Genomic DNA, 24,459 nt, shown 5'->3' with positions numbered 1-24,459 from the left:
CACAGATTGACATGTATCATGAATACATACAAGTATAACCAGTCATGCCAGATCACTCAAATTATTACCTTTTTAATCATCATTCAATTAGATTAGCGTACCCAACATGCATTACAGAACATTCAAATAACAACTTTATGATAACCACACCATATCACGTCTTGTGAGGTCAAAACCTCACACAAACATTTATATATATCACAGACCCGTAATCACATCCAACCAGTCAATCCTGATCACGTAAGTTACCACCTGATAAAAGATACCTCTCACCCGAGCTTAACTCGTATACACCTCATAACATATTCTCCCATTCGCATATCCATCACCCTCTGCCAAATGTAGCCACACCATTAATACTCAACTACTAACAACCGCCTCATATAACCACATCTTATTCTCTTTCATAACCATACTTATCAATCTGGTCCCTACAAAATCAACCTCTTTAGAATTGCTACCTTTATAATATACCATCACCCTTAAACACTAGTCACAAACCATAAATCTACCACTGTCCGGACATCAAACCTCTTACACTCATCTCTAAACATCACGTTTTCTTTCCTATCTTTGGTTAACATCCCAAACAACGAACATCGAATCCATCAACAAAATTACCTCAACATTCTTCCCAATACTATCCTTAATTGTATCATTACCTAACTCTCCACCAAAATCTCGTATCGTGCAAATACCCCACCAACTTCATACTCCCTTAATTCCTCGAAACTCATGATTAACCATGTTGTCCTGAAACTCCTGTATAACCCTTAACTAATATACTCATGATAATATCATAAATCTCGACAATTCCTTACTTCTATATCACATAACTCTGGTCAACATTTTTCTCAGCTTACTTTTATCCTTCTTTTCTCTTTACACTCAACAATACCAATTAATAGTTCAACTCCTTATTCCTTCTAGCTAATTCTTTAGTAATCCAGTTACCCTTTCGTTGCTCCAAAACTCAAATTCCATTATTTTATACCGATATCATCTCACTCTTTCTTACCATGGATCTTCTCTTATTATGCTATCACTCACACTTGCCACTAATCTATCCATAAAATCAATGTTCACTGTCCAAACAATTGCATCTCTTTTGTATTTCTCTAGAAATCAGAATTCATTTCATACCGTTAATTACCCAAGGAAATCACACAGTAGTTTCATCTCTTAATAAACCAAATCTCCCAAACTCACTCATTGTCTACAAATCCACCTCGCGACATGTCTCCACAAAGTTAACTATATATTACTCTTCTCAACCCCTTTAAACGAACTTTCACTATGCATACTCCTAACCCACACGAATCCTAACCATCTTCCTCCATAATTCTTTACACATCTCAAGTTGCCATTATCCACATCCTTACTCTCAATCCTTTCATTCTCACGTTTCTTAGACTCACAGCATCCCTTGCCCATATTCATTTGCTTTTACGTTACTCAACACACAATCATATCACTCATCTCATCTCAGAGAACATGCTCTATGTCTCAATTAAGCCATAACGATCTTCCTTTTCTTTTTCCACTATCTATCACAACCACATATAACTCATGTCCTCCCACCGAACTCATACTCAACCACAGGTGCCACTCTTTACATCACAATATTGGGTAACTTACGCATCAAGACCAACATACATGTAAAACAATGCATAAAGAAGCAAAATAACACTTTTGAATTAAACATGATAAGCAACAAAGTCTAAAGATAAGCATATGACCCAAAATAGGGGTCACTAGATCAAGTACAGGCCACTCGATCGAGTAAGGGACTTACTCGATCGAGTAGGTGAAGGTCAGAAGCACGTAAAACAAATTTTACCAGGGTTACTCGATCAAGTAAGGGGTACTCGATCGAGTACCAAGATGCACTCGATCGAGTAAGGGCCACTCGATCGAGTACCCTACGCATTTCTCAAAGATCTTGTCCGGTTTTTAGTAAAACGGTCATAACTCACTCATTTCTTGGTCGTTTTGGGCGTGTGACCTATCGTTAGAATCTTAAAAAAACAAGCTATCACTTCCAATTGGAATCACATTAAAATCATTTATACATCTCAAGTTATAACAGTTTGAAGACGACCTCTTTATAATCGAAAAACACAACTATTTGATTTTACTTCCAAACAACTTAAACGACAACAAGGTAAGCAAAACCAACTCAGTACTCATAAAACCAGTATTGCTAATCACATGTTACTACCTTCAAAAGTCACGCAACAACATCCATCATGCACATATATTATTTAACTCATTAATCATGTACTAACCGCATGCTTTAATTTTATGACTTTTCGTAAAACAAAACATACTCATACATTTACAAATCCTATTTCCATATTACTAACACAACAATATTACAACTCCACTTCGTCATCTAAACATATTTATATTCACAAAATCCATTTTCTCATGCAATTGACACTCCATCTTTTCCAATCAGTTCATCTATTTCAACCACATTCTTCATCTACAAGTGCATATGATACCACAGTAGGCAATTATATGAACTTATTATCTAACTTTACGCAAACAGAATTATGTAAAATCATATCAAATCCCCTAATCACAAGTTACTAGTATGTACACATTATAAATCATTCATCCTGCAACATCATTATTCATCACATATTATCACATATGAACTACTTCTTTTTTTTTCCACCACATCATTCGTCATTCTCACATGCTTTTCCAACTATTCCAATCAACATGGTAAACCAACTGTCATCCAACATGCTTTCAATCAACAACATACAAAATCACACTTATTCATGCCACACATCACTATATTGGTACACAATTCACAAAATAAACACATAGCGATCCCGACTCATATCCCATGGTGACCGGTTCAAAATTGTTGGGCGAGTTCACGACTTTAGGACGTCTCCCAAGCCTTTGCATTAGCTCCTACAACTTTTACTCCGGGTTCATTTTAATTTGACTCCCTATATTCATTAGGTTCATTGGTTACGGGTTTCAGGATCGTCGCTCTGATACCATTTTGTAACACTCCCATACTCCAAGTGCCTTTCCAGGACCACTCAAGGCATGGAAGTGCTACCATCTCGGTTACCCGAGGCAATGATAATCAAATGACAATGAAGAAACATAATTTAAATAACAAAATAGTTTAAAGTGATTACATGATCAAAACCAAAACCAAAATCAAACTGAAATACAAGATTCTCAGACGGTCTACTACTAAAACTATCAAAGCTATAAAACATCGTCTGACACAGCGGAAGACTTCTAACTGCCACGTAATGACTCATCCCAGCTATCCCATACGCGTCATATCATACCTGCTCAATAACTGCTCACCACCCCGAATGGATCACCACGATTTTAAAACATTAAACGGGGTCAGTACTAATCACACACTTTATATAAACAAACAACACAGTAAATAAGCAGCTCACACGGTCACACACACAATCACACCCACTCCAATCAATCTCCGTCACCGACTGTCCACTGGACCAACCCTGCCAGTGGGGGACCGCAGCCGTTCCCACCTAAGCCCCGCTCATCATACCGAGCGATAACCCTATCCCATTAATGTGCACATCCCCTTCCGTGGCGGGTTCCACGGAGAGCGAAACTAGGGCGTGAAGCCACTCCTGCAAGTGACTCCACTCAGCCGAGAACGCATCTCGAGAACCAGAGACAAACAATCACAACCATTAAACAGCAATCAAAACCAACAACCGTCACAATACGAATACGATAATATCCAACAATCACAAAACACCAACAGTGCATTATGGGACTAATACTGAGTAGGGAAACCCTACCTGGAAAGCAACACAATCATCAGACGATCTAGCAGGTGTCTCAAAACCTTTTCTCTACGAACTCTTCTCCTATACACATAATCATACAATCACTACCACATCAACATAAACATAGAAAACCCCCAATCCCAAAAATTAGGGTTTAACCAACTTTGACGAAATACTATAAAAACGGTACGTAGATCTTACCCTCGACGCAAGGATCACAACGGTATAAAGAAAGGTAAAATCCGACCTTCCAAGCTCCGGGATTTGCCAACAATGCGATTGATGCGAAGAACGTAGTTTGATTTCTCTTTTGAAAGTAATTAGGTTGTAAAAGTGTTTAAAGAAAAGTGACGGAAGTAATTATATACTTAATCGCATTATTAACAAAACCCGAGAAATCATCCCCCGTAAACTGGCTACTCGATTACTCGATCGAGTAGCTGAGGTACTCGATCGAGTGCCCCCTTACTCGATCGAGTACCCAACAGGTCAGAAACTATTTTAAAAACGCAACTCACCCTTACTCGACAGAGTAAGGCCTACTCGATAGAGTACCCAGAGACTCATAAAACCGTAGTATTACAAAAATATTTGGGCCAAAAGAAAAGTTAGGAATGACCCTAAGTTTCCAGCCCAATAAACATTGAAAATCAGTCCATGAAGGAATATGGTGAGGCCGGCCGCCTCGCCATAATTAGCGGCCTCACCGGATCCGGCCTATATATATATATATATATATATATATATATATATATATATATATATATATATATATATATATATATAGAGAGAGAGAGAGAGAGAGAGAGAGAGAGAGAGAGAGAGAGTTGGGATCTTGTGAGTTTGGTTTCTTATGGTGAGTTTGTGCTTTGAAATCTCAGCCACTAGATTATATTAGAGATGAATGGCTAAGATCTAATCTTACCTGTTATATAAAACCACCGTCATTTACTTATTTTCTCTTTTTTCTAGTGTTACTCTTTTTTTTTTAATTTAATTTTTTTTACACTCTTTTTTACCTCGTGTTATTATGCTGTTATTGTGTTTTTGTTTAAACTTTGATTTTTTTTTACGACTTTGATTTTTTTTTTCTTTTTTTTTTACCACGTGTTATTGTGCTGTTATTGTTATTCTGGTGTTATTGTGATGTTATTCCGGTGTCACTTAGATTTTTTTACTACTTTGCTTTTTGTACCCTTACTTTTACCTCGTGTTATTGTGCTGTTATTGTTATTCTGGTGTTATTGTGATGTTATTCCGGTGTCACTTAGATTTTTTTACTACTTTGCTTTTTGTACCCTTTCTTTTACCACGTGTTATTGTGCTGTTATTGTTATTCTGGTGTTATTGTGATGTTATTCCGGTGTCACTTTGATTTTTTTTACTATTTTGATTTTTTTACTCTTTTTTTTACCACATGTTATTGTGCTGTTATTCTGGTGTTATTGTGATGTTATTCCGGTGTTACTTTGATTTTTTTACTCTCTTTTACCACGTGTTATTGTACTGTTATTCTGGTGTTATTGTGATATTATTACCGTGTCACTTTGATATTTTTAACTACTTTGATTTTTTTTACTCTTTTTTTTCCCGTGTTATTGTACTGTTATTGTAGTGTTATTGTGGTGTTATTATAGTTTTATCCGGATTTATTGTGTTGTTATTGTGTTGTCACTCTGGTGTTATTACATTGTTATTGTAGTGTTACTCTACTGTTATTGCAGTGTTATTGTGGTGTTACTCCATTATTATTGTAATCTTTTTCTAGATTTAGGCACTAAATGCTTCATTATTTGAATGTGTGTACACTATTTATTGTACAATGGTTTTTCAAAATACTTAGGGGTTGTTTGGTTGATCAAGGAACTTAATTTTCCTAGGAAAATACAATTCATGGGAATTAAGTTCCCTCATCCAATTCGGGTGAATTTCGGAAAAGTGTTTGGTTGCTCATGTAGGAATTAAATTCTATAGGAACTTTCAATGACCAAGGGGGGGAGTAGGTAAGCAACTTCCTACATCATGTAGGCATTGGAAATTCCTGGTAAGTTCTAATTCCTACATTTTCCAAAATTTATGGCAACCAAACAACCCATGTTTTTCAAAATCATGGGATTTTCCAATGCCTATGTTTTCTAAGTGGCAAACAAACGACCCCTTAGTATTGCCTCGTTGGAAAGAGGTACTGGGTTGGAATGACATATGCTTCAATTTTCTTCAGATATTGCCATTACCATATACTAAGGTAGTGTTATGTAGGATCATCCATTACTACATGAAAGGTGATACAAAGCAAGCCGTTTGACATAGTCGTAGAGAGAAAGAAGAACTCTATCAATGACTTGATGCACTGATCAAGTGATCAGAGACTACTTTAAACAAGAGCCTCAGTGGTGCTGCAATTGTCTGTGTTTCCTATGGGAGAGGTTAAATTTAAAGGCAAAAAAAACTAAATTAAGTAGAGACCCTCTCGTTTGCCACAAAACTCAAATGAGACTATGCATACAACGGCCCCAACCTATGAAGAGATGAAGTTATGAATTCCCTGCTCCCTCTCATATTTAGTCGACAAACTATAATCAAATACCATTCACCATTAAAGGTGCAACAACAACACCCAATACCAATTCAATCAACAATTGACTCAATCACCAGTGTACCGCTCCATCGAGCACCACAGCTACCTCGATTCCAATTCACAGCAGAACATCATCGTGGCACTCACACTTGCTCCATCAATTCAGTTCGAAGTTATCGTCGTCGAAATCAAGTACAAACCAGATTCGTCATCCCACACCACCATTGCTTATCCTCCGTTCAAACAGCAGAAGGCCACCGCGAACCTGACATTCGAGCAATGGCGTCAGACGCCAATTTTCTCCAATATGCATCCTTCATGAGCGGCCACCATCTCCGTTCAATAACCCAGAATTCAGCTGCAAAATTAAGCATGAAAATGGCAAAGCGTGTTGATGGTGACATCGGATTCTGATCCGGATTCTGCAACCCAGAATTCAGCTGCAAAATTAAGCACGAAAATTACCTCGTGTTATTATCCCGCGACCCAGACTCATCATCGTCAACCTTCTTGCTGCAGAATTCAACGAACTCAGTCATCTCCTCCATCATATGATCAATCTCAGCGGGCGAAGTGTCAGTCGTACTAATTAATTCAATTCACTGATGGTGCTCTCCTTCACTGACCACTGCAGATGATACACCATACCTGAATTTCATTTGTATCGTTCCACACTCAACCCTCCACAGCCATGAACATAGCACCTCAAACACCAAAATAAAATAAATAATCGACCTAATTAATCAACAAAATAATCGACCTAATTAATCCATTGCATATAATCGACCTAATTAATCAACAAAATAAAATAAATAATCAAGTAATTAAACTCAAACACGAAAAACCTGGAATCAATCCAGGTAATGAAGGATTGAAGGAATCAAACGTTACACTGTAACAGTAGTAATCGACAAGATCGAGGTTCGTGCTTGAATCGTTCATCATTACGTTGGAGATAAGGAAGTAAGAGTTTAATAGGTTTAGTATTGGACGCCATGGATTAATTTGGGATTTTTTTTCCTTTGGGAAGTAAACAGAGAATGAAGAGATATTTTCCACGGGTTTGGGAAGCAAGACGAACACGCGTGTTCTTTATACAAGGCAATGGTTGATTCTTTTATTAAATCTCAGCCATCTATTTCCTCTTATCCAATGGCTGAGATTTCCAAGCACGTACTCACCATAAAAATCAAACTCACGAGATCCCGCCTCTCTCTCTCTCTCTCTCTCTCTCTCTCTCTCTCTATATATATATATATATATATATATATATATATATATATATATATATATATATATATAGATTTAGGATCCTGAGAACGGTGAGAATAAGCTAACTATATGGAGTTAATAAGACAACAGCCATTTCATCTCAAAATGAAAACACAATTATTGAACAAACACATCCCGACATCTAATCCTACCCATCCTCGGTCACCATCACCGTTAGAGGCCGGCGACCACCACGACCAGCAGCCACCACACCACCAGACGACGCCGACGAGCACCTCGACCACCACTAGACGCCGACAACTTTTCCTATCACTGTTTCATTACCTCTCTTAAACTCTCTCGCATCCCATACTCTGGTGACCATTCCCTTACCAATTGGCGCCTGTGGGCACCACCATAAGGACGCCGACGGTACAAACTGAAGACGGAGTTGAATCACCGACGACTACCGTCGACCAACTCAGAGGTTGCGCAGGAACTTAGAGGTCGTTCATTACCCACTGACGCCGACGTCGAAGATCCGGTAGCCAGCACCAACATCCACGCCGACAACCCCTCGCCCTCTTCTCCCACCACATCATCTCCCTTACCTTTACACCACATTACCGTCCTATCTCAGGTAAATAATTATCGTCTCAAAGCGAAATCGAAGTGCGCGAATTTGCAAAATTTGCGAATTTACATCTTCAATAGAAGCTTCTCTACTCAATAAACTTTAATTCATACAAAAAAACCAGAACAAAAACTTCAATCAATCGCTAAAAGTGGTAGAATTGCTAGAAAATCGTTGCCCACATACAACTAATCTACACTAATTTTTGATGTAGCTACACTACAATTTGATTTATATAACCACTATTTTGATGTATCTTATCATAGACACACAAAATTACATACTAGGTACATCAAAATTGATTTGAGATACATCTATTTAGAAATTAGATACATTACTTTCGTGTACTGTTAATTGTGCTAACACGCGATGCTACAGACCCCGACACCGCAATCACCACGCACCTGCACCTGACCATTGCTGCAATCTCAATAATTTTGCCGTGGACAACCAGATTAGGATCGACAACCTTTTTTTCTGTTTTTTTTCAGCATAAGATACATTAAATTAGTGGTGAGATACACCAAAAGTTAGGGTAGATATATGAAAATAGATGATTAACAACCGAACGGAAGATGGTGTGGTACAGGCGGCGGGGCCATCGGAGTTTCAGGGGCGACGGTACCAGCAGCCAATTGAATGATTTCAGCGAGTTCTTCGACCAAGATGATTGAGCAGTGGGACAAGGGCGATGAGAGGTGGTGCGGATTTTGTTCGGATTTTGCTGTATGCCAGCATCGGTGAGCTGATTATAGCAACTCCACATGTTGAGATGGTGGGATTGTTAGTATCAGATTATTCGATATGTATGATGGGAGTTTGACTAATTTGATTTTGTGGGAGTTACTGTGAGGTGAGACTTAGTTAATAAATAAAGTGGGTCGTTCATGTTTGGGTAATTGTGACATGTGAGTCAAAAGGGTGGGTCGTGATTTATTTTAATTTCATTGTTAATAAGGTCGTTCTCACCGTTCTCACTGAGTGTTCGTTCTCACCGGATCCCACCTCTCTCTCTCTCTCTCTCTCTCTCTCTCTCTCTCTATATATATATATATATATATATATATATATATATATATATATATATATATATATATATATATATATATATATATATATATATATATATATATATATATATATATATATAGGGGCGGGATCCCGTGCGAACTGAGTTACGGTATGAACCGTATGAACTCACTTAAAAACACCCCTGAATCGCACAAAACCAAACTCAAGCCTGACTACTCAAGCCTGACTTCTTTCTTTCTCATTCTTATACGCGACTTCCCTCTCCCTCTCCCTCTCCCTCATCCAGTACCACCACCACCACCACCACCACCACCACACGTCGGAGGTGGTGCTATCTGCCGACGACGACTGGTAGAGCCTTCATCAACACTACAAGCATATTACGTAAGTCCTCTCAACTTTTTTCCCCAATTGCCTGAAACCCTAATTTGCTAATTTTTTCCCCCAATTGCTGATATGCTTATGTTATTTTCACTTGATAAGTCCATTATGCTAATCATAAATACATGGATGAATACTACCAGATACATGGATGAATACTACCAGATACACATATCGATGTGTGTATCTAGAGTATTAATTTGTGAATCTGGGATAGTAATATGTGTATCTACTCCTATATAGGTAATTTCTCTTTTATAGTGAATATGTCAAGTATCTGCAACTTTTATTTTGTGAAGTAAAGTAGACCAATAAAATTTGCATTATGGTTAAGATTAATTTACTCCGACTTTCCCACTCGTCTGAGAGCTTGTTTTGGATACTGTTCTTTGTTTCCTGATGACTTTAATTTCTCATTCGTGTGCTTTATCTGCAGTTATCAGGAGGTGATTGAGGATATCACCAAAAGGATGGGTGCGGGAATGGCAAAATTCACCTGCAAGGAGGTTTGTGATTATGCATATCTCACTGCCTTTCTATACTAATTACTAAGCAGTTGGTTAAAAAACAAATTACTCTACAGAAATTTGCTGCGATTCTGTTTCAAAATTACTACTACTTCATCCATTCATTAAAACTTCTGGATGCCTTTTGTAGCCGGCTAAGCGGATTACAAGTATTTTGATTTTGTTCTCAAGTTGGTTGTATCATGTATGTAGCGAGATGATTCTTTCAACTGAGAATGACTCGTGTGTCACCAAACTTATGCTCTCATGGTACTACCTAGATGACTTCGTAACAATCCATGTCTAAGTTACTAAAGAAACATTTCATTTTATTGATGGCGAATATAAATCATTCTCATTGCAGGTGGAAACACTAGACGACTACGATGAATATTGCCACTATGTTTCAGGCAATGGTAGCGTAGGGTTATCAAAGTTTTTCCATAATCATGCCTCAGAGGATATGGCCTCGGAGACTCTTTCCAATTCAATGGGCTTGCTTCTCCAGGTTTTACTTCTTTCCTTAGTAAAGGACACCCACTTGAGACGTTGCATTGTCTAATCTGTACCACGAGTACTATTGTGCAGAAAACAAACATCATTCGTGATTACCTTGAAGATATAAATGATGGATATCAACCCTTACATTAGTTTTTGACAAAAATAAATGGTTGAATTCTATTTAACTAGCTTAAGATTGAAATTACAGTACCAACATAACAATTTGTTTGGCATTCTATGATTCAGAGACCCACAATTTAAAACCTGCGTTGTTCAAGTCATTCTACAATTGGTTGAAGTCCGGAGGCAAACTTCTGATAAGTGACTACTGCAAGAGCAGTGGTCAGCCTTCTTCCGAATTTACAACTTATATCAAGCAGAGAGGTTATGATCTCCATGATGTGAAGGAATACGGCCAGGTAAGCTCAACTTCTCTATTTTCCAAAACTTCCCAATGCGCATCGAGAAAAAATTATTTATGGGGTCGCGGTGTCAGCTGCATGTATTGCGGCCTTGATTCAGATCACTCTCATATATTATGACTTGGTTTTAAATTTGACCAGATGCTTAAAGATGCTGGATTTGATGATGTTATTACGGAGGATAGGACTGATCAGGTTTGTACATTCACTTTGTTCCTACAATTTTATAAATTTATATGGTTATAGTTCAAATTAACTCAACCCTTTCTTACTGTTTGTTTGTGTTTAGTTCATTCAAGTTATGCAAAGGGAGGTGCCGACTAGACGAGTGCATGGGTGCGGGCTCGTAGATGGAGGCGATGTTGCTGCTGGTTCACTCTTGTTTGAATCATTTGGTAAATTGTCAAGTCGATATTGTCAAGTCATGCGGTATTGTGAACTGGAGTATGGACTTGATTTCTTCCTTGCCTCATCAAACCGCGAAAATGTGGGATGAAACATTGCAGCTTACAGTTCAGTTGATGCAGAACCCAAGCATGTATCTGTATATGACTTGCAAGTTGAGAAAGATACTAAATTTGACGTACTGTAAGTGGGTTTCTCTTTATGCATTCATTTGGGCCGCTGATCATTGAATTCAATTATATATAAACCAGGTTACGATACAAGTACAAGGGATTTTATGTTGTTTTTGGTAATGAGCAGGTATACACCGGGTGACTTTCCGTTGCCATCTGAATTCCAGTCTGCAGAGTTCTACAAAATGGCTTCAGAAACACTTACTAAAGCGGGTTATAAGCACTACGAAATCAGTAGCTATTCAAAAAGCGGGTATCAGTGCCAACACAATGTCACTTATTGGAACGAAAGATCATTCTACGCCTTTGGTCTTGCGCTGCCAGCTACCTAAATGGTCTTGGATTTTCAAGACCGAGGAAACTCGGAGAATACAAGACTTATGTGGCGAATTTGGGGGATGGTTTACCAAATCATTCAGAAAAATGAATGCATAAAGAGAAAAGCGGACCGATTTACTAATTATAATACACCCATTTTTAAATGAGTGTATCTAGCTAGTTAAAGGAGTATATCTAGCAATCTAAAGCAATGTATCTGGCAAATTAAAGGAGAGTATTTACCTTACTAGAGATGTGTATTTAGCAATGTAAATGAGTGTATCTAGCAAGGTAAAGATGTGTATATAGCAATTCAAAGGAGTATATCTAATTTGTCACAAATGTGTATTTAGCAAGGTGAATAAGTGTATTTAGCATGTTAGCGATGAGTCTCTAGCAAGGTAAATGAGTGAAAACATAAACTGAAACCTAAAACATGGTGGGTGAACCCTTTCAAGAACGAATGTGATGTTTAGAAAATTAATTATAGGAAAATCTGACTAGATAACATGGTTACCTATGTATTAGACTGGCGCTTTTGATATACTAGGACTCTAGGAGTGACCCTAATTTTTCGGTAAAGTGATCTTAAAAGAAATTAGTGTTAGACTATTTATCATCTACACATACTCATACTCCCTCCATTCAACTCCACTTTACAACTTTCATTTATCACGTTTGTCGACACAATTTTTAGACGATAAACATCGTTAGCTGCGTATTTGCAAAAATTATAAAAGTTAGATATTTTTAATGTACTCTTAAAGACGAATCAAATAAGATCCCGCATGAATATATTTTCACTTATGTATCGAGAGAAAATTGAAGTTGAATGTCCGCTTGTGAATACTGCGCAAAAGAGAAACTTGTAAAGTGGAGTTGAATGGAGGGAGTATTGTTTAATGTTGGTTCTTGTTGCCAACACAATGTCACTTATTTGGTGAATTGGTCTTTTAAGGTCAAGGGTTGACCATGACCTTTGTCTTCGGATGCTCCTTTATTCTATTTCCTTTTACCCGTCTTAACTCGTCTAATTCACTAGTTGTATAATTGTATGAGAGTCTATGGACTAAAATTTGTGACGGATGTTTGTATAATTGCATGTAACATGAAGACGATGTTTGTATATAACAACTTAAATTCGTGTATCTAGCTAGTCAGCTAGATAAAAGTATGTATCTAGTAACTTAAATGAGTGTATCTAGCAAGTTATAGGTATGTATCTAACAACTTAAATACGCGTATCTAGCAAGCTAAACATATGTATCTAGCAATTTCAAGAAGTGTATCTAGCTAACTAAAGGTATGTATCTAGTAACTTAATAAGCGTATCTAGCTAGCCAAAGATTTGTTTAACTCATTTAATGAAAGTTGTCTACACACTTAATTAAAATTTGTAAAATAGACATTTTAAAGTTATAATTCCCTTGCCAAATTATTCATTTTCTTCTTAATTTATTCAAAAGCAGGTTGATGGCAGTGGTCTCATATAAACAACAAAGGATAGATATGAGGAAGCGGCATGGGTTCCAGGTAGATAAACCCGACACCTAATTAAGCTGTCATCCCTCACCTCAGCTGAGATTATGTATTTCTTCGGACCAACACCATCAACGCCACACCTCGACCACCTATAAATTATCCATATACACAATATAATATTGCCAGATACACATATTAAGGTTACCGGATACACATAATATACGTGTATCTAGTAGTACTCATACATGTATCCGGTGACAATACTTCATGTATCCACCCCTAAACTATGAACCACCACCACTACCATCAACCACCCCACCACTGCCCACCACCCGTAAACTATGAACCATCCGACCACCATAGCCACCAATAGCCAACCCATGAACTACCACTCATCACAACTACCTCCGCTAATCAATAGAATCAAATCGAGAAAACAAACACCTTCCAAATAAATCTCCTACATAATCTCTCCATTATTCTTCCTTCAAACGCTCTTTTCTTCAACAAAAATCAAAATCACACCAAAAACAAATGAAAACAAAAAGTTAAAGAGAAAAAGATGCATAGATCATCAAGCAACACTCGAGTTGCAGACGATTTTTACAAGAACTCGTCCGCTTATTATTCATCTTCATCTTCTTCATCTTCTCCGGCTAACGTTGACGGAGAAGTTGGCGGAAATTTACCAATGTATAACCCAACTTCACACGTGGCCAACAAAGAGAGGTCCAACATCGGATCTGCTGAAAACGCTGTTCATCTTATTCCTCTTGTTCTTCTTCTTTGCACTATCATCCTTTGGTTCTTAAGAGGTCGGCGTCGGAGTTGTGTCAGGGTGGTCGGCGTCAGAGGGTGATGTTTGAGGGAGGTGGAGGGAAGTTATATGGTGGGTGGTATATGTTTGATAATGGGCTAATCTCATTAATTTACATATTCATATATGTTCAAATTTATTTAGTCATAAAATAAATTCTAGATCTTATGCATGCAAACATAAATAAGATAAGAGAAGAAATCATCAATCTTACTATATAATTTCGGATTAATGGGCACCAACAAATTCACCTATTTGTTAGTTCTTGAGCTTTCCTTAAAATGGATGAACAAAAGGTCCAAATTAGAACCTCTCCCAAATGTGAATACCCAAGGAAATATCTTAATAACTAATATTATTATGATCTAGTAACAATATTAGTCTTACTTAAAAATGACACAAAATTAATTTTGTTCTCCTCTATTTCGGTTAAGAGGAGATGATTATTGTAAGTTTTCTATCTCTAAAATATTTCACAAAATGTAGAGAATGATAATTTCTTACACTAGAAAATTATGTAGTGTCTTCAAAAATGAATAATAGAGAAAAACCATTTTGTTTCTCTCTATGGAAAACCGGTTGGAGGGGTCTATGGGGAGCCAATGCATGGATCCAATTTTCTTCCCAAGAAGAGTAGGCTTGCATGGCTATATATAGAGTGTAATAATTGTGTTTTTCCCTTATTAAAATAATCAACACAATTTATCCACTAATACCCTCTAATTTTCGGTACACTTGAGATAAAATGGGTAGTCCATTTTATTTTGTCATTTGTCAATTGTGACATATGTGACATGTTACTTGACATGTGAATTTGTAATGTATTTTTAACATATTAAAAATCAACATACTCATAAAATATGCCATATACAAAATCCACTAGTAATTCGTAATCACTTGTACCAAAATGGTTTATCAAATTATAAATTACAACGTCTTGTATTTATAATAAATTATTCATTCAATTTCAATTGTTTCGTAAACAATTATTTTACCTAAGTAATAAAACAATTCAATTACTTAGACCGTATCTAATATAATCGAATTACAATAAGACACGTTAATTTTACTCACAAGATCATCCGTCAATTTTAAGCAATTTAATTAACTCGTATCGGCATACGATTAATTAAATAATCAATTAAGAGTATTTCCCTATAGGTATGACCTAAGGGGATCAACTGATCACCACCGTCGCACGACAGTAATGTCAAACTCTAATCAGTCAATCATTACCGATACGTGTGGACCAGTTGATTGTAAAATATTACATCCCACATGTATTCTTTAAATGAGATTTAAACATGTGATCATCATGATCAACAGTTGTGATCGCATTATTGTCGGAGGACACATATTCCAACAATCTCCCACTTGTCCTCGACAAGTGTGCGTCACCAATTCTCTTGTCCTATTACTATCTCCCACTCAATGCAAGGTGTCTTTCAAGTCGTGCTTGTAAGTGATCATATCGAGAGTGGTTTCCTCGATCTGGAGAATAACTGATTGACCGGAGTTATCTACCATAGATACCTTCCGAGCGTGGCCACGCATTTCCAGTTCATTACTCCTCGAGTGGCCCTGAGATATTGTTTTAACCCTGACAAGGGGGTGGACAATTCCTATCGCACTATTCCCTTCGACTAGCCACAGCCATCATAACCCAAAATATGCCCATTTGACCCCATTTACGAAGGTCGTAGTAACATAAATCAAAGTTAATCTGAAACTGTGCCACCTTAAGCGAACAGTCTTTAGTCAAAAGAATCGACTCATTAGAATACTATAGTAGCTCTCGCCACGACCAGGCTATATAAATTTGCCATAACTCTATAAGCGGTCATAAGGCCCGACAAAGTGTTCCTAACAGTCTGCCTATGTGATCGACTAGTCATCTCATATGACTCTATGGCACTTGAACTTGCCATCAATCGCATCACACTCTAGTCACTTCGAGACGTCACCTCATACAAGTGACTATGGGCGAATACCATGTTAATACAGGTTCACTTTAACGGGGTTCAATATTGTCTCTATAACCCGTTTGGATGTAACAAAGTATAAAAGGAGTTTTCAGATTTAAAAACTCGAACGACAAATGTGATTATCACATATGAATAGTCAATACCTGATTACTACTTCATATTTTTATAATCCATTTTCATCTCATATGTAGTTGTTCATCTCAATGCAATTGAAATGACATATGACATGACTCATCATGTTAAGCCTATGAGAAGGCTTTGGTTAGTAGGTTTTATCAACTTCTTGTACCTAACTCAACCTTACTATATACTCGTTTTCCTTTGTAATGTATACATTTGCATTACAAAACTTTCTGAGTACGTGTCTAGATCCAATCTAGACATAGGCTTTCTTGCCTTAAAATAGCTCCCACTGTTTTCACAGTGTGCGGGACTCATCCCTCTTGCACATCCCATGATTGCAAGTGTACTCAATTTCCGTTGTAAATATTTCTCATTGTTCTTTATTGCCTAGAACGATTCTAGAAAATCTATTTCTTAAATAACATAGCCACAATGGTATCTTAACCATCCTAATGTGTTTTGATTATGGTTTTGTCGGAAACCATGCGCAATCTCAATTGTCAATTGTCATTTGTGTAACACCCTTACACAAAATTGCATCAAAAACACTTTGCTTTACATCCTTAATGCTTCTGCAAGCACTTAAGGGTAATCTTTATGGCTTACTTGTTAATTATTACTTAAATTCGATTTGAAACAATTCATCATACTCAAAGTATATGAAGTGTTATACATCATTTCCAATTTAATTGATTCGGCAGCGGAAGCAAATGGAATCAATCAAATATGTTCAATTTGATTGAACTAGTCATGAATCTTATCAACATAAGACTCCTTATTTGACATTAATATCATGTAGATTTATCTCCATAAATCCGGATATTAAAGATGTACTATATTTCTCAAAAGTCTTAAATCATTCGCAATGATCAATATGTCATCCACATATAAGACTATTTAAAATTACCATAACTCCCACTAAACTCCATGCATAAACACAACTTCTCGACTTATCGATAAAAGTTTTATAACATGATCAAAACATTGATTACAACTCATTGATGTCCTACTTAAGACCCTCTCTTAAGTTTCACATTATCTTAGGATTGCAAGAATCTACAAAACTCAAGACATGTATTGAATACATTCCTTCTAATTGAAGAAGTGGGTTTTAGATTCACTTGCTATATGTATGTCATCATAATGAAACACAATCCCTAAGAAGATCCGAATAGTGCAAAAAACTTTGCAACTAATCAAGTTTTGATATCTCTCTTTGATATCCAATAATTCCACTCGGAATTTATTTTGGATTTTCATGGCTCTAAGCCTTGTATTGAGTTGTGACTTAAACACTCTCATGTAAGTCATATATTCATTACTTTCCAGAAGTAACTTGAATCAAACAATTTCTTTGTAAGTTGTAAGCTCTTTACTTTCTAAAAGTAACACTAATTCATCATCTTCAACAAGTGATGACTTTAACCTCCTAGGTTTTGAAGAAACAACGTCTTACACAAAACGTCTCATGTAGCCAAGAAAGACTGATGTGACCATAATTGGCGCATATTTAGCCCCCGAATTAGCCTTGTTCCCATGCTTTTTAGTGCTTATTTGGGTCATTTCTTATCTTTAGTTCTTTGTTTTGCATATTCTTTGAGATTTTGATCCCTTGGTAGGAAATGAGTAAGAATCTTGCATTTTCATGGCAAAACGAGACTAAATTGATCGAATTCAATGACCAAGCATCAAGGAGGGACAAGATTAGAAGGCCTTTGTACATATTATAGTAGAAGAGCAATGTTGAGAAAGGATCCTTGAGTCCCCAAGGAAATCCCCAAGGAATTTATGAAGAAAAGGGAAGAAAAGAAGAAGAATTGTTGCTGACTGACAATCCGAGCGGATTGTCACCAATCCGTCCGCCCCGCAAAGAAGACAATCCGAGCGGCTTTGCCACAATCCGCTCGGATTTCCCCTCCACAATCCGCCCGGATTCCCCTGAATCCGCTCGGATTCCAACGCTAGAATCCGCCCGTCCCGACCCTATTCCGCCCGGATTCTAGCACAAAGACGGATTGTCTTCTCCAAGCTACGAAGAAAGAAGCCCTTCTCTCGAAAATACCGGCTCCTCCTTGCTCAACTTAAAAAGTGTAATTACTAGTTTAGCCCTTAGTTAACCCTAATGCATCCTCCCTAATTTCCACTATAAAAACCCCATTAGTCTAATTAGAGGAGCATGTTCTTCTTATCAATAATTAGTGTAGTTAATATCAATCAAATCTCTCTTTAATATTGTAATCAAGTATTAATCAAGTTTTAATCCAAGTTTTAGTTCTTTAATCTCTCTTTTGTTCATCCTTTATTTTGGGTAATTGAAGATTATTTGGGTTATTGTTGGGAGATTGACAACCTCTCAATCAAGCATTCAAGTACTTCTTTTATCTTTGCTTTATTATTGGAATTATTAGTAGGTATAATCTCTTAATCCCTCTTTAATTATTGTTAATTACTTTCATTTATTCATCATGTTTCATATTGTTGGTATGATTGACAACCTTGCTAGCATGATCAACATGATAATGAGTGAGTAGTCTCTTAGCTAGGGTTAATGGGTGATTAGGGGAAACCAACATGGGGAATGATTCATGCTTAAATTAATATGCTTTCATGTTTTATTTGCTTCCTTGTTTTGATCTCAACTCATGCACATGTTATATTTGATGAAATGCTAAGCCTATGAATCCTTGCATTTACTATCATCTCCTATCTTTTCAATGAGACTTGTAAGACATAACCCAACTCGAGTCTCATTAGACCATGCATGTTGTTGAGTAGGGAAGATTAAGTCGACTTGTAGGTGTTGTACAATCTAATCGATTCGGCTCCGGGACCCAAACTTTCCTAGGATTGTAAGATATAACCCAACTCAATCCATCACAACAATAATTGCTTGCTTATAATTTGAGAACATGTTTGTATGATCATATCCCATGATTCCCCTATGATCCCATGACACCCTAGTGCCTTTAATCAATTGTTTACACCCTTTTAATTCATCTTGCTTGTTTATTTTCATTGCTATTCTAGTTTAGTAACCTTCTACATCAACCCAATTTGTGACACCCCTTAGACATCACTAGTTACAATAGAAATCTCATTTCAACTCCCGTCCCTTGGGATCCGACCTTTACTTGCCTCTTTACTAATTGTAGAGTTGTTTGTGGAGTTATAAATTGTGTTTTGATTCGACCGTGACCAACGACCACATCTTAATTTGTGAACACTTAGCGGGATCGCATCAACAATGGCGCCGTTGCCGGGGACGGTGTTTGTTTGATTTAGGTTTCTTTTTATTGTCATTAGTTGTGTCTTTCTTCGCCTTGAGGAAGTAAAATTCCTCAAGGTTTGTTCTAATTGTTTTCGAGTTGTTTGATATTTTGCATGTCTAGAAGGTTACAAGGTGATTTGTTACCTTTTGACCGTGAAATCGAAAGAACCTTGACGAACAATAGGAGAGTTGTTAGGAGGAATTTAAGAGGTATTAGTGAAGTTGTCCAACCCACTAGTGAGTTTGTCAATCCTTTCGCAATAGAAGGAGAAGAAAACCCATTACACAATACCCCACAAAATCCACCTACAATGCCAAAATTCTCGTCACACTCCGTACCCACCGAGGAGAATCTACCAAATGGTACTCCTACACCGCAACATCTCACCAGAAATTTTATTGCCAAGTCCGCCTTCATCCAATTAGTTGAGAGGAGCCAATTCGGGGGGATGCCTAGTGAGGACCCTCATTCTCATATGGAAACCTTTTGTGATTATTGTGATGCTATCTCTCAAACGGGCGTGACTCAAGACCAAATTAGATGGGTCTTATTTCCTTTTTCCTTAATCGGCACCGCGAAGCAATGGTTGAAGGGCCTTGATAAGGCCACCCTTGGAATAGATTCTTGGAAGAAGTTGGCTCTAGCTTTCTACAAAAAATTCTACCCACCGGAAAAGACTAACATGCTAAGAGCTCAAATTACGGGTTTTAAGCAAAGGGATGAAGAGTCTTTGTATGAAGCTTGGGAGCGGTTCAAGGGAATTTGTCGCTCATGTCCTCATCATGGACTTAGCGAATGGTTTTTGGTGCAACAATTTTGGAATGGTTTATATGAAGATTCTAGGAACATTCTCAATATGGGATCAAATGGAATGTTCACCGAAGTTGATGACAATCAAACATGGAACAAGATTGAGGAAATGGCGGTCCATAACTCACAATATAGTAGACCTCGCAAGGCTACTAGAGGAGGAAAGCATGAAGTGGACTCCGTTACTCAATTGGGTGCTCAACTTAGTGCTCACATTGACACAATCAACTTGAAGTTTGAACAAGCTATGGCTAGACTTGAGGAAAACTCAAAATCATCGAAGCATCATGTTAATGCCATGACGGCATCCTCATCAATCCCAAGTGGGATATGTGAGAATTGTGGAACTTTGGGACATGACCAAGGTGAATGTAGGGGAACAAATGAACAAGTGAATGCTTTCCAAGCATACAAGAGTGGTACCCCTTATTCCAACTTTTACATTGAAAACACCAAATTCCATCCAAATCTCTCATACAAAAGCCAAAATGTTCAAAACCCTCAAACAACATACACTCCACCACCCATGAGAAACCAAAATCAAAGACCCTTTTACAATCAAAACCAAGGTTACCAAAATCAAAATCCATACAATCACCAAAATGACCAAGGCTTTGATGTCCAAAAAGCGGTCCTCCAAATGCAAAAGAATCAACAAGAATTTTTCACTCAAATGCAAAAAGATAGCCAAGCAAAGGAAACCACCATCAACAACATTCTAGCTCACACCAAGATGTTGGAAACACAATTGACTCAACTAGCATCTTCGAGCTCACAAAGACAAAAGGGGCAATTGCCACCTCAAAGTAATCCCCCTAGACATGAAACGGTTAGTGCCATTCACTTGAGAAGTGGTACAAGGTATGAAGCACCAAAGAAGCAAGTTGAGGATGAAGTTGTGGAAGCTAGTGAAAAGGAAGAAATTGTGCAAAACTCCAAAGATGCAAAATCATCAAAAGAAGAAAGTTCAAAGAAAAATGAAGACAAGGCCAAGGAGAAGGAGCCCATTGTGATTAGACTTCCTTTTCCAAGTCGTCAAGCCAAGCCCAAATTTGATGATCAACTTGGAAAATTCATGGAAATTGTAAAGAATTTAGAAGTCTCAATTCCTTTCACGGAATTAATCAATCACGTTCCGGCCTATGCGAAATACATGAAAGATATCCTCACAAAGAAGAAGTCGATCCGGAAGCTTGAGACTATCGCCTTCACTAAGGTGAGTAGTGCAATACTCCAAGGGAGTTCACCTCCAAAGTTAAAGGATCCGGGAAGCTTCTCAATACCGTGTACCATTGGCGACACGACGATCAACAAAGCCTTATGTGATCTAGGGGCTAGTGTGAGTGTCATGTCGTACTCGGTAAGTAAAAGGTTGGGGATGGGAGAGCTTAAATGCACCAACATCACACTCCAAATGGCCGATAGATCGACGAAGACACCTTTAGGGATATGGGAAGATGTCCCCGTGCGAATTGGGAAGTTTTTCATCCCGGTGGACTTTGTCATTGTTGATATGGAGGAGGATTCCAACATTCCAATCATCCTAGGAAGACCTTTCCTACACACCGCCGGTGCGGTAATTGATGTGAAACATGGTGAGCTCACTCTAGAAGTGGGAGATGAAAGCATAACTTTTAATCTTGACAAGACTATGAGAGCTCCTAGTTTGCATGAGCCATGTTTCATGATTGATCATTATAGCCGAAAAGATGAAAGGAAGAAATCGGAACTCCAATGGAAGAAGAAAATTGAAGATGCTCCATTCAAAGAGCAAGTGAATCATGACAAGGAGAGCTTGCAAAGCTCATCAAAATCAACCAAGGAAGAAGAGGATGGCCTCATTGGCCAAGAGAAGAAATTGGGAGAGTTGTCTCCATCTAAGCAAGAGATTTTCAATGATCAACTCAATGAAGTTTGTGGTCTTTGGGACGACGAGTTTGAAGGGATTTTTAATCCCTACATTGGTAATGCCATCGATCAAGACCAACAACAAGGGCCACGGTCTATTGAGAACCTCTACCATGATAATGAACAAGCGTTTGATTACTTCTTCAAGGTGTTGAGCAACATCAACAACACCTTGGACATGCCCCCTTGACATCTCATCAAGAATGAGAGTTTGGTGGAGTCCTCCCTAAACCACCACTTGTAAATATTTCTAACTCCCTAACTTACATTTCAATTCTTGTATTGCATTTTTGTCATTTTTGGATTTTTATTTACTTTGATCAAAATAATTGTCATGTTTGAGAGAAGTGAGGGAGGGACTAACGATTTCAATTGATGTATAGTGCTTTTAGCTTAGTGTGGGTGTAGATACCCGTATCCGTAGATATTGGAATTTATAGAGAACCCGACAAACACCCGATGATGATAGGACACATGTATTCTTTAGTTGTCACTGTCATTATTTGGAGCTCGTTTTACGATGTAGAATGGGCGTCGTCAATGAAGTATTTTATTAATTTAAATGATATTTAAATTAATGTTTTTTAGTGAGTTCATTTTATTATTTTAAATGATATTTAAATTATGGTTTTTTGAGGTGAATTCAATTTATTTTATTTTATTTTGAATTTATTTTCCCAAGTTTATTTTATTGAAAATAAAATAAATAATTGATTTGAAAAATCATTTTATGAGTATATTTGGTTTAAAAAATCATTTATTTTAATGTGTTAATTGATTTGAAAAATCGATTTTAAAAGCGAAGAAAACTCGTTTTAAAAGCATGTTTTTGAGCTCGATTTTAGCTCGGTTTTTGGGCCCGTTTTCTTTACGAGTTGGCACGAATATCGAGTACACTAACCAACCTAAGCCTCTACCCATCCACCCTTGTTCAAACCCCCATAACCACGGCCCAAATTCCACCCCAAACACCCCCCAACCAGCCCGCGCATACAAACAGCCCCCCTGTTTTGGCAGCTCAATCCCGAGCCCAAAACCCGCTCCAAATACCACCAAAACCCGTACCCATTAACCCTAAACCATACCCTAGTATCCTACCCATATTACCCTAGCTTAATCACCAAGAAAACCCCCCTCAAACCCTCACAAAAGCTGCTGGACAGCAGCTATGCGTGAGCAGGCCCGACAGCCTCTCCCTCTCTTTTACCCTACTTTAACTCCTTATAAATACCCACCCTTCACCATACATTCATTCCTCTAAGTTCTCCATACATCCTACCTTCACTCACAAGCTTTAAACCTCAGAAACAAACCCTAATTGCCTCCCAAAAACCCTTCACAAAACCGACATCCAAACTGAAATAGTTTTGGTGTCCTCTTCGAAAAACAATTCGTTCCTCCTTCAAACCTCCATCAAAACTCGAGTTTCTTGTTCCTAATTAACCACATAACATCCATCTACACATTAGACAAAGATTTACGAGCCAAATTGCCCTTGAGAGTACACGAAATCCCTCGAAAAACAGAGTGTTATACACTCTGTTTTCGCGGTTTGTTCTGTCATTCAGATTCTTTTGTGCTCGTTTTTCGTGCCGAATAACTCAAAACGAGCAGGGGTTGCTTTAAGATCTCTGTTCTCCTCTCTTTATAGTTTTCAAAACATCTTTTAAATCAAATTTTCATCGTGAAACGAGGGAGAAATCATTGTTTGAAAGTTGCTGTCCAGATTTGCCAAAAACGCGTGTTTGCTTTGTTTCTTCGTCGACGACGGCCTCTCGAGATAAAATCTACCATAGATTACGACCCAAGACGGTGTCAACGATACATGTAGGTTGAGGGTGCATCAAATCCTCCTCTTTCTCCTTTTTTTTATTTCGTTTTTTTATGTTTGTTCTTTTATAGTTTGTTTTGTTTGTTTATCGCTTTTTATTTATCGTTTAAATTAACTATGAAACTAGTTTAGTCCGAGTATGAGTTAAAGTACCACCATGAACACCCGCGTTGACTTGAGATGGGAAAGAAACCGCTACATCAGTCGGTCGTACACCCCCGTCTCATTTACATATCCTCGTGTTCAAGGTAGGGCATTAATAAAAC

The 24,459-nt window shown here is 37.6% G+C and overlaps 1 protein-coding gene and 1 non-coding gene across 2 annotated transcripts; one reads left to right on the top strand and one right to left on the bottom strand.

Annotated features, from left to right (window-relative positions):
- The first annotated feature begins 8,921 nt into the window (after positions 1-8,921).
- On the top strand, positions 8,922-11,657 carry LOC141613481 (squalene synthase 1-like). The gene is made up of 6 exons (XM_074432219.1): positions 8,922-9,013; positions 10,080-10,149; positions 10,514-10,657; positions 10,950-11,069; positions 11,214-11,267; positions 11,362-11,657. The coding sequence occupies exons 1-6, from the start codon at positions 8,922-8,924 to the stop codon at positions 11,566-11,568; spliced, it is 687 nt and encodes a 228-aa protein (XP_074288320.1). The 3' UTR covers positions 11,569-11,657.
- Positions 11,658-20,326: 8,669 nt separating this feature from the next.
- LOC141616308 (small nucleolar RNA R71) lies at positions 20,327-20,433 on the bottom strand. The gene has a single exon (XR_012530664.1). It is a non-coding gene; the product is annotated as a small nucleolar RNA R71 (small nucleolar RNA).
- Positions 20,434-24,459: the final 4,026 nt, after the last annotated feature.

The sequence above is a fragment of the Silene latifolia genome, chromosome 11 (assembly GCF_048544455.1).
Source record: "Silene latifolia isolate original U9 population chromosome 11, ASM4854445v1, whole genome shotgun sequence".
NCBI lineage: Eukaryota > Viridiplantae > Streptophyta > Magnoliopsida > Caryophyllales > Caryophyllaceae > Silene > Silene latifolia.
This window is presented reverse-complemented; position numbering and strand designations above follow the sequence as displayed.

What these genes read in the sequence shown, in the direction of transcription:
- LOC141613481 (XM_074432219.1), top strand. Translation starts at nt 8,922, where the DNA reads ATGAGAGGTGGTGCGGATTTTGTTCGGATTTTGCTGTATGCCAGCATC. An exon ending in ATGTGAAGGAATACGGCCAG is followed by an intron (nt 11,070 to 11,213) that starts GTAAGCTCAACT and finishes AAATTTGACCAG; the next exon opens with ATGCTTAAAGATGCTGGATT. An exon ending in CGGAGGATAGGACTGATCAG is followed by an intron (nt 11,268 to 11,361) that starts GTTTGTACATTC and finishes GTTTGTGTTTAG; the next exon opens with TTCATTCAAGTTATGCAAAG.